This window comes from Nicotiana tabacum, chromosome 17 (assembly GCF_000715075.1).
Source record: "Nicotiana tabacum cultivar K326 chromosome 17, ASM71507v2, whole genome shotgun sequence".
In the NCBI taxonomy this organism is placed as follows: domain Eukaryota; kingdom Viridiplantae; phylum Streptophyta; class Magnoliopsida; order Solanales; family Solanaceae; genus Nicotiana; species Nicotiana tabacum.
In genome coordinates this window covers 108,478,437-108,489,899 of record NC_134096.1, presented here as the reverse complement: position 1 = coordinate 108,489,899, position 11,463 = coordinate 108,478,437, and the positions used below count along the sequence as shown (strand labels likewise).

Sequence of the window (11,463 nt, the reverse complement as noted above, 5' to 3'; positions counted from 1 at the left end):
TTAGAAACCCTTCCACATGGGTGGTGATGTCCTCTTCGGGGGTCAGGATCACCACCTCTTTTCCCTTCCAGTTGCAGTCTTTCATTACCTGCTTAAGATATCCCCCATTTATCGAGCATATATACCTCGACACTGGCTCGCATCGACCGGGAATGGACGAGGCTTTATCGGTCTTAAAGTCGGAGGTGAGGACGCACCCCCCGGGAACACACTCCTCAGGGCGCGACTCCACCGGTGTTTTATCACTAGCCGGCCGCCATGAAGAAGCGTTTTCCTTTTGAGGAACATGTTTTGGCATTTTTTCCATTTGGATTTGAAGTTAAAAATAAATGGAGATGATAAGATTTGGTTTTCTAAGAAAAGGTTAGCAGTGAGAATCGTAGATTTATAGATGAAGAACTTAGAAGATATAAAAAGAACTTAGTAGATTTGGAGATTGGAAATTTGAAAGTAAAAGTTCAAAATGGTGAAGAGAGGAGCTATTTATAGAATTCACAATGACGGTTCAAAATTGGCGGTGGCCGACCATCGACTGACGCGCTGTCATGACCCAAAATCCGTTAAAGGTCGTGATGGCGCCGGACTCCACTGTTAGGCAAGCCAACACTAAATAATTAATTAAATCCTCATTTTAATATTTTTAAAATCGTAAATTTACTTCAGTTTAACTAGTAAAAGATGAATTTTACAGAATAATTAATAATGTTTTCCAAATTTCAATGTTGAACACCCCATACTCATCTCAGAACCCGGTGTCACAAGTGCATGAGCATTTTCTAGGAATTTAAAATAAAATACAATAACTGTTTGGAATACAACTTTGGATAGGAAGACAATACAATACTCTGAAGGAGACTCTGCTGGCTGCGGATTGTACATAAGCTGCAGCTCACCTAATTCCCCGTAACGACCGCCCTCTGCGCCCACAAGGCCACTAGTCATATATGTACCTGCACAAAACGTACAGCAAGTGTAGTATGAATATGTAAATCAACGCGTACCCAGTAAGTATCCCGCCTAACCTCGAAGAAGTAGTGACGAGGGGTCGACTCGGACACTTACTATGCGCTATAATCAATATACCAATGATATGATAAATTATGGATTTGTTTTTATGAAGCAGTGGTAAACACAATAACATGAGACAGGTAAATAGTTCTCTTGTTAATAGGAGATTTCCAAATTTATTTTCATCTTTTAACAATTTATATCTCCGTCCAATGAGGCCATATCAATTTATCAATTTATCTCAGACCAGGTAGGCAACATCGTTATTTATAAATTTCAAGGCAAGCAATACAAGCATGCGCAAATCATGCCGAGGTCGTACGACCCGATCCAATAAATATTTAAACCGTGCACTGCCAGAGGGTCGAATGGCGTGAACCATAGATACATCTATTTACTACCGAGGCGCTTGGTCCGATCCATAAATAACAATTATTTTCAAAAAAAAAATATAAGTTTCTCATTTACAGTCAAGTATCTTATACCAACCTTCAAGTAAGTGAATTTAACCTTATACAATTCTTTTATCAATTTCTATCATGACTAAGTGATTATATTAGCAAGTAAGGGCACAAACATTCTAAGTATAGCATGATACGGGTCCTAAACTACCCGGACAATAGCATAATAGTAGCTACGTATGGACTCTCATCACCTCGTACGTACGTAGCCCCCACAATTAGGTACAAACATTTATTTAATTCACCTATGGGGTTAATTCCCTCTTACAAGGTTAGAAAGGATACTTACCTCGCTCCGAAGTTCCATAACCGGCTTCCGAGCCCTTTAAACAACTTGAATCGATGCACAACGCTCCAAAACTATCCATTGATTATGCGAACCTATTAATATATACTCAAATACTCAATATAATCCAATTTATAATAATTTCTAACCTCGATCGAAAAGTCGATAAAAATCACCCTCGGGCCTACGTGTCCGGATTCCGAAAATTTTTAAAGATAATCATTACCCATAACCTTATGAACTCAAATATATGATTTATTCCCAATTCTATGCCCAAATTCGTGGTCAAAATCCAAAATACTAAATTCTAGGTTTTCTACCAAAAACCACACCATTTATACTAATTTCTATGTTCAAATCCATATAAACTCATGTATTTAACTCAAAATTGTGAAGAAAGCACTTGCCCCATTATGATTGATGAAGATGGCTCTCAAATGTGCTCTAAAATCGGCTCCCATGGGCGGAATGAAATGAGATAGAGCCAAACCCTCGCTTAAATGGAGACACTGCCCAGCCCCGACTTCTGCACTTGCGGCCTCTTCGTCGCATCTGCGGTCTCGCAGGTGCGGCCATAACCTCGTACCTGCGAATTCCCTCTGCCTAGCTCGACTCCATACCTACGCCTTTCCTTCCGCATCTGCACCTTCGCAGGTGCGGACATACCCTCGCACCTGCGCTCCCAGATTCTTCTCTCACTCTCGCACCTACGACGCACCTCTGCATCTGCGACCTCGCAGGTGCGGACAACCCTTCGCACCTGCGGTCACTGCCCAGCTCCCAAACCGTACCTACGACCACTAGCTCGCACCTGCGGCCCTTATTGCGTAGGTGCGATCACACCAGATATCAGCTGCCTCATCTTTTCTTCCAAGTCCAAACTCGATCCGTTAACTATCCGGAATCCACCCGAGGCCCTCGGGACCTCAACCAATTATACCAACACGTCCCAAAATACATTACGAACTTAGTCGAGCCTTCAAATCACATCAAACAATGTCGAATTCATGAATCACACCCCATTCCAAGCTTAATGAACTTTAGAATTTCAAACTTCTGCATTCGATGCCGAAGCCTATCAAATCACGTCCGATTGACCTCAAATTTTGCACACAAGTCACATTTGACATTACAGACCTATTCCAACTTCCGGAATCGGATTCCTACCCTAATAAAAGTACACTTTCGGTCAAACTTCTCAAAAACCTTCAAATCTCTAGCTTTAGCCAAATGACTCCAAAATGACCTCCGGACCTCCGAATCCACTTTCGGACGTGCTCCCAATACCAGAATTACCATACGAAGCTATTCCCAGGCCTGGAATCCCAAACGGGCATCGATAACATTGAATTGCACCTCAACCCAAATTTATGAAATTCTTCCAAAATGCCAACTTTTACAATAGGCGCCGAAACACTCCCGGGTAATCCAAAACTCGATCCGGACATACGCCCAAGTCCAAAATTATCATACGAGCCTGTTGGAACCTTCAAATCCCGATTCCGAGATCGTTTACTCAAAAATCCAACTTTAGTCAATTCTTCCAATTTAAAGCTTCCGAAATGAGAATTTTCTTTCCAAATCAACTCTGAACTTCCGAAATTTCAATTCCGACCACGCGTACCAGTCATTATACCTGAAGTGAAGCTGCTCATGGTCTCAAACTGCCGAACGACATATTAGAGCTCAAAACGACCGGTAGGGTCGTTACATGCACGTTTAATGCCTTGGTAACTATACAAACGGGACGTTTCAGTCACTTCCGTCGCTTACGTCACGAGGATGACGTCATGACAGGTCGAGTTAGAAAAATCGAAGGCTCAATTCATTTTCTTGTCATTGCACTCCAAAAAAATGAGGAGACTATCTGTATATGGATAAAACTGGACACACCCGATTTTACTGTTTGACCGAGACCAGAAAACTGTATCGGAGGATGGCCTCGTAACGGAGCATACTAAACTACGAGGACAAGGTACCGAATTCAGAACTGAGGTACCTGTCGAGATCGAGGCTAGTAGCGATCGAAGCCAAATGAGACAGACATTGAGCAAGATCAAAGATAGCATAATAACGGAAAGGCAAGATATCCGTGACTGGTCGAAGGACACGGCGTAAATCTTGGTGATTGGTCGAGGATCATGGCGTAAATCTCGGAACGGATCAAATCAGAAATGATTAATTAGCTAATCATGAGATTTCCTTCTGTAATTAGAACTATACCATAAGTGGGATTCCTCTACTATATAAAGGGGGTCCTAATCATTTGTAGACCAATGTTCACATAGATCAAAGCAATATAATTCTCTTTCTCGTTTATACAATTGTTCATCAGCTTGTTATATTTTAATTGTTCTTGCATCAACCAGTTCGAGAGTATCTAGACTCGAGGGCTGAGTTCCATTCTAACACTGGTTTGCTTTACTTTATAGTTCATTTCTGTTATTAATCCTCATATATATCAATTGGTATTAAGTGAAATCACGTGTTCTTAGAGCCACACTATAAATTTAATTGTTATCCAATTTTAAGGGTAAACAATTTTCTAATACAACTTTCTGAATCATCTTTTTCTCCTATATGCTGGGTTTCTTTCTTGAGTTTTCTGCTAGTTCTGTTCCCAGTTTAATAACTGGAAAAGCTTGTTGAATCCTGCGGGATACGCCTAATTTTATATATCACTGTGTGGGCGAAATATCCTTAAGATTGTTGGAAAAATTGGTTATGAAGAATAAGAATTAGCTTGAGGCATATCAAAGACAATCCTTGACACGACTCTAGCTAATTCTTATTCTCCATAATCAATCTTTTCAACAAATATATTCTCAACTAGGGGAACCTATATATTTGACAAATTAATTACACAAAATTATGTTCATGCGGGGTACTTACTTGATTTGACCTGGTTAAATAGTTATCTTCGAACACATGAAGACTTAATACCAAAAACAAAGTTAATTAAACATTTTAAGGCCGCCTCCAATGTATCCAGTCTGAAATATGAAGCCTTTGAACATGGCTAATTACTAAAATATTGTAATCAAAACTTTGAACTTGTTTAATTACAAAATATCTATTTAGGTCAAATGATCACGCTCTATATTCTAGAACATGTCAATTAACTCACCCTTTTCCTGAGTTATACGAAGACCCACTAGAATGGAAGCAAGATTATTTTATGTGGTCCAATAATATTTGTAATAAAAGTTTTATTCTACTTCCGAAAAGAAAAAGTAAATGTTAGTGTAAATTTGTCCGTGGCGATATCCTTTTCAATAATAAATGGAAGATTTATCGTTAGTAGTCGAAAGATTGACAAATCTAAAGAGAGGTTCAAACTAACAATTTTCCAAAATGTTGGAAAGTAAAATTTCCTTTTCAATACTTTTAAATTTTAATCAATCTCCATTTAGCTATCACTACAATATACAACTGGTTTTTTCTGGTTATATTACTTGAATTTATATAACTATGTCAACCCTCTAAATGTGCCATGCCCAATTAACTAAACAATAGCAAACGGTTGATAATTAACATGCGGTGTGAATCTAACTCCCATTATTTTCCTTAGTTTCTCTCTCATATTTCTTCCTTTTTTCTTTTTGCTTTAAGCATTTGATATTTGAAATTAATTGGCCTGACTAATTTGATTGGATTGGTATCGGATAACCACTAAGGACGATAAAACACTTTTTTTTGTATAAAAGAAAATTTTAATCCGTAGAGCCTGAAACTGTAGTATGCATCTAGTAAAAAATAGTAGAATTCGCATTGTCTCACCGTATCCTTTCATGATCATATTGTATTCATTTTCCCTTCTTTTCTGGTCCATAAAATGAAGAGAAAAAAAAAAGCCTATGACCATTTATGTTTGTTGATTTATTTTGATTTATCAGTATGTGTTGGCATCCATCAAGCTAAATTTCTTAAATATTTAATACCATAGCACTCTCTGAAATCTCTTTAATTTTATGCAACTTCAAAATTTTCCCCTTTTTCAAGAATCCTCTTGTTAGATCGAAGATGCCAATTGCCATTCGACGACTACTTATTTCTTACTTTAATTCATGCGTTAGTACTTTGCTATATATCTTTTGAACTGAGTGGTAGGTATTTTAAACCAATAATATAAAACTTCTTTGCATATTGATGCAACGTCCATCTATATTTACCTACTATAATCGTACTCATAGTAAATATTTTATAGTGTGGCAATTACATTTACTTTCTCATTTTCTGCTTTAACTTTCCTTTTTCTGCAAGTATAATCCAAACATTATAGTAGTATTTCTTTGCCCCTTTTCTTGTGTTCTTTTATTTGGGGGGTCAAATTTTCCTTTACTCTTTTGTTTCCCCTCAATAATGAAGAATAAGAATTTAGAGTATACTCTAATATAAAAAACCAAAAAAAAAAAAAAGGTATAATTATTACGATAATGATGATGAGCGTGACATCAACAACTTATGAAGGAATAAATAAATGAGGGAGCAAATGACGTAATTACCCCTAATTAATCCACACAAATCTGAGAAGCCTCTATGAAAATGGTCAACTCTTAATGGATATTTGACTATATAAGCAGCAATGGCCACCCCACTCTCTTCCACCAATACCATTCCTCTTTCTCTTTGTATTCCAACTCATTCATTCACCTAACCTTACTTTCAAGATCCTTCTATGGCTACCAAAGTCTACATTGTGTAAGCACTCTTTCTCTACACTTATCTCATATATATGTGTTTGTACCTGTTTATTTTCTTGTACATGTTACGTTTTTATAGTCTGTTTTCTGTAATTTTGTTTTTGAGTTTTGAGTTCTCTGTTTTGAATTTTGCAGTGGAATGAATTGTGGGTGTGATTTGTTTTTTTGTTATTTTGATCAGTGCTGTTAGATTCTTTATTCTTGTTTTGCTAGATAATTTTTCCCATGGTTGTGTGCTGCTAAAGAGACTGTCTTTATGTTCCGACCTTATTATATTTATGGGAATTTTCCTTCTTTATGGTAATTATTTAAGTTTTTTTTCGGATTTGATTCTTCTTTAAAAATTAATGATCTAATGATCAATTGAATGCTGATAGTGTGTGAAGGCTGTCATTTGTTTCCAGTGTTTGTTGTCTTGATCAAGTTTAGGAAATTGTTGGCTTACTGGAGGATTCTAATGAAAATGATTTAACCAATTAATTTTTGCAGGAGTTGGTTAGGTACTCCTTTGTATTCCTTTTATAAAATGACATTCTTGAAGTTGAAAAAACAAAAGAAACATCAACCTATCCACTTTTACCTATGTCTGTTCTCTTGATCTAAGGTAGAAGACTTTTTGCTCACTGAAAGATTCTCATGAAAATGATATACCAACTAATTTTGTAGGAGTTGGTTAGGTACTCTTTTACTCCTGTATAAGATGACATTCTTGAAATTAAAAAATATCAACTTGAAGCTGCATGATGCAGTTGGTCATATTATCTTTGGTCAATGATTTTGTTGAGTTGTATCAACTACCAGTTCTCCAACAAACCCCCAAAACATAACTCAAGAAATCCTCCATTGGGTGATTTTTGATGATTGATTGCTTTCTGGTTTGTGCCATCTTTTGTCCTGTTTTATCGTTATAAGTTTTGTGAAGTTGGATTCTAGTGCTGATGTCCTCATCCTTAGTGTATTTGGTGTTATTTAATTGGATTGCTTGCAACTATTCCATTGTGATCTGTGATTCTTATTCAATTTAAAGTCAAAACTTTCTTGTGTCTCGTATGCATATCTGACACCGTGAAGTCTTATAAACCCCAAAAATCTTGTCTCTAAAAGTGTGGATGGTTGGTTTAATTCAGTTGATTATCAATTTGGGGATTGTAAAGCTAATGGTTGAAAAAATATAAATTTATGCAGTTACTACTCCACGTATGGACATGTTGAGAAGCTAGCACAAGAGATAAAGAAAGGAGCTGCATCAGTTGAAGGGGTAGAAGCCAAACTATGGCAGGTCTGTTTGTCATTTCTTTTTAATGATGTCATTTATGTGAGTGTGACTTAGAGAACTCTTGATCCCTGAATATTGTTGAAAGTATGTGATTTTGACTTTGCAAACCTAATATCTCCTAAAGTGTTTACATTAATCATTGACAGTGTGAGATCTCTACAGTCCTAGTGTGTGACTACTCCTAGTGTGACTACTACTTGTTTGAAATTACAATGTGTCAATGCAATTAGACGAAGAAAACAATTCCAACAATAGTCTATATAGTTAGTGCATTGTCCGTTCTTCACCCGCGACTCAACTTTTCCATGATTTCTTGATTCCTATGATTGGCTGTATTCTGAACAATGCCCTTTGGTGGGCTTTGGAGGTGAAAGGAGAAAAACTAATGAACATGTATTGCTTTTGTATTTTAAGTTTTTGTTGTTTGTGAATGGCACAGGTACCAGAAACTCTTTCAGAAGAGGTTCTTGGAAAGATGGGTGCACCAGCGAAAGGCGATGCACCAATTATCACAGCCAATGACCTTGCTGAGGCTGATGGCTTTTTGTTCGGGTTCCCAACAAGATTTGGGATGATGGCAGCTCAGTTCAAGGCATTTCTTGATGCCACTGGAGGTCTCTGGAGAACTCAGCAGCTTGCAGGGAAGCCAGCGGGCCTTTTCTACAGCACTGGCTCTCAAGGAGGTGGCCAAGAGACTACCGCGTTAGTCCCTTTAGACTCACATCTTTTAACTTGAGTTCTGAAATTTGAAAAATTGAAGTAAAAAAAAATTGCACAATTAGAGTATAATTAAACCTGTTGTCGCAACCAGCCTGCCTAATTTTCCACGTTAACTATAATTTCTTTTAGGTGTTTGCAGTGTTAGTATATAGAAGTTAAGCTCAAATTTGTTGACTTAAGACTTGATGAATATGCAGGTTGACAGCAATTACACAGCTTGTTCACCATGGAATGATATTTGTTCCAATTGGTTACACATTTGGAGGTGGCATGTTCGAGATGGAGAATATTAAAGGTGGAAGTCCTTATGGTGCTGGAACTTATGCTGGAGATGGCTCTAGACAGCCAACAGAGCTTGAAATGGAGCAAGCTTTCCACCAGGGAAAATACATTGCCACCATTGCAAAGAAGCTCAAAGGCTCTGCCTGATTGTTTCACTACAATTATAGTATTGCATTCTACTCTTCATTTTTTCCCCTATGTCTACTACACTTGTTTTACTTTTAACTTCTGCATTCCTACACAATAAGTGATTATTTCCTAGCATATTTATAGGGTCATTCGTCGGTGTCTCATAGTTTACAGACGTTGGTTTACATGTTTTATGAATCAATACTTAATATTTTTTCCCTCTTTCATAGCCAATGGCTGCAGCAACAATTCCTTTCCTAACCCCACCTCCCCCCCCCCCCCCACACACACAAAAAAAGGACAGATATTTCGGAACATTTTCTAGGAGGTAATGCTACTCTATATAATGGATGTCCAAAAGCCATTTGAACTTAAGAATATTTTGGTGGTCCAATGGCCCAAACTACAGAGATGAGTTATGAAACATATGTTGCTACCTTGTTTGCTTAAGAAGCAACAGTTAGATTTTATATTGTAATAAATAAAGCAGAGTAATAAATCAGCTTAAAATGGAGTGTCTATCCAGAGAATATATCCAAGATTGAAGTGGTCCTTCTGATCTCTGCTAAAAGCAATAAAATCTCAACTAGATGCTCGCAATTTCTATCTCCTCATTCACTTTTCTATCCTCTTTCTTGTTCATTTCCCTTTGTCTCTGTTGGGAAACATTGTTTTCAGCATTACTTGTACTAGCACATATGTGAATGATTTCTAGAAAGCAATTGCATCAATAATTGGAGCGGACAACTTACAGGCTTTTAATGTCAAGGCATTCTGCTATAAGTTGCTCTATCTATTATATTGTATGTTTAAAATGAATAAAAAAATGTGTCACCTTTTCTAAGAGATTTTAATGAGACGGTTCACACACTTTAACATAGTAGATCAGATAGAAGTTACAAATTCAATTATTATCATCATCTGTCAACAACTAGAAGGTTCACAGCACTTGAGAGCAAAACTAATGAGCTTTGTTTTAAACTAGCTTATATATTTGGTAACACTCAGGTATTATCAACTGGAGCAAGTCCTCTAACTACTAAATTGGTTGAGCATGAGAGGAAACAACAACAACACACCAAGTATTATCCCACACCGTGGGATTTTACCCCTATCTTGTGAGAATAGAGAAACTGTTTTGGGCTTAATTGCTGGTCTGCTAAAGAGTTAGAAATAGTTTTTGCTTCCATTGAAGTGAAGGGTCCAAGGAGGAGCAAAATTGTTATCCTTATTCATTGCATTGAAGAGTAAAATCATACTAGCAAATAACTAGACTCGATTAGAAAAGAGGGGGGAAAAAGTAGTACTAATCTAAAAGAAAAGTAAATTTGCCAATTTACACTAAATACTTAGCTGCAGAGTGAGCGTAGTTAAGTGTAGTTTGTTTTCTTGATTCTTTTTAGTCCAGTGAATATTGAAAATTTTGACCAACTTATCTCTGTAGTTAAAATCATGCTTCGAATATCTAAAGATTGAAGTCCGATAAAGTATCAAAACCGTCCCATCATCAACATTTGTATTTTGTTCTACTAAAATGTGAATTTCTTCCTATAAATATCAACATTTGTCTCTTACACATCTAATAATACTTTCTCAATTAACATTTCATAAGATCAGGACCTTTAATATACTTCCAAATAATTAGAGGTGATGAAAAAGCAAAACGTATAAGTTCAAAAAACATGTCGAAAATCAGATAAGTGGCAAGAGGAAAATACAACCAGCTAGTTTTTTTTACTCCTTCTAACCAGGAGTATCAACAGTGTTCCACGAACATTTAATCTATCAGTTGGAGTTTTTTGTTTTTTATTATTAGAGCAAACCTTAATCGCTCGTCGGCTAGTTTTAACATGTTGGAATAGTTCAAAGCTGTTCCAATTCTGTGTGTGAAAGTACTTGAAGATGAGATTCAAAGTTGCAGAAAGCAAACTAACTTTCAGTAGGAAAAACTTATGCTTGAAGACAATCTCAGAACTTGGAATGATTAGCCAAAACAAGAAAAAAGAAACAAGAAAAGCTACCATCTTTCCTACTAAAGTGAGACTACTCAAAGATCTATACGCACTTTACTAACATCAGCATGATGCCAGTTAAGATGCTTTGTCTTAAAATGAATCATAATTTGACTGATCATAAAGTTTTAAAAAGTAAGAAAAACTTAATCTTGTAATCTTAAACTAAATATGTGTATAATATACCAAAATGCCCGTTAAGTTTTGTGATGAATGTTAGTACTTATCTTGATTGTAGGGGAACTAATCCGTGATAAGTGATAACCCACGAGCCCAGTCATGTTCTTCTGTTCTCTTCACGAAGCCCCCCTCCCCCACACACACAAAAAAAAAAAGTTTGCACTTCTTTTCTTAACCTAAGAAGAAAAGATATAGAACAAATTTCATTTGTAGTCGGCCGGTGGAAACAAAACAATTATCATCCGTCAGCCATGAATTGATCTATATAATTTATAGTCCCAAATAAATTATAATGGCTAGCCTAAATTTGCTCAAATACGGTAGATTTTGTTGCCATCCAGCCGTTCCAATCATCCACCAATAATATGCAAAATCAGTTTTCTTGTTGCCAAATATACCGCTTATG

General features: G+C 36.7%; 1 protein-coding gene across 1 annotated transcript; it reads left to right on the top strand.

Moving 5' to 3' along the window:
• The first annotated feature begins 6,321 nt into the window (after window positions 1–6,321).
• LOC107808878 (putative NAD(P)H dehydrogenase (quinone) FQR1-like 1) lies at window positions 6,322–9,092 on the top strand. Its single transcript, XM_016633440.2, has 4 exons — window positions 6,322–6,456; window positions 7,644–7,737; window positions 8,174–8,436; window positions 8,652–9,092. The coding sequence occupies exons 1-4, from the start codon at window positions 6,434–6,436 to the stop codon at window positions 8,881–8,883; spliced, it is 612 nt and encodes a 203-aa protein (XP_016488926.1). The 5' UTR covers window positions 6,322–6,433; the 3' UTR covers window positions 8,884–9,092.
• Window positions 9,093–11,463: the final 2,371 nt, after the last annotated feature.

Excerpts from the sequence above, each read along its gene's own strand:
- LOC107808878 (XM_016633440.2), top strand. The coding sequence starts at position 6,434 with ATGGCTACCAAAGTCTACATTGT. Across the intron at positions 6,457-7,643 it reads GCTACCAAAGTCTACATTGT|TTACTACTCCACGTATGGAC; the intron begins GTAAGCACTCTT and ends AAATTTATGCAG. Across the intron at positions 7,738-8,173 it reads TAGAAGCCAAACTATGGCAG|GTACCAGAAACTCTTTCAGA; the intron begins GTCTGTTTGTCA and ends TGAATGGCACAG.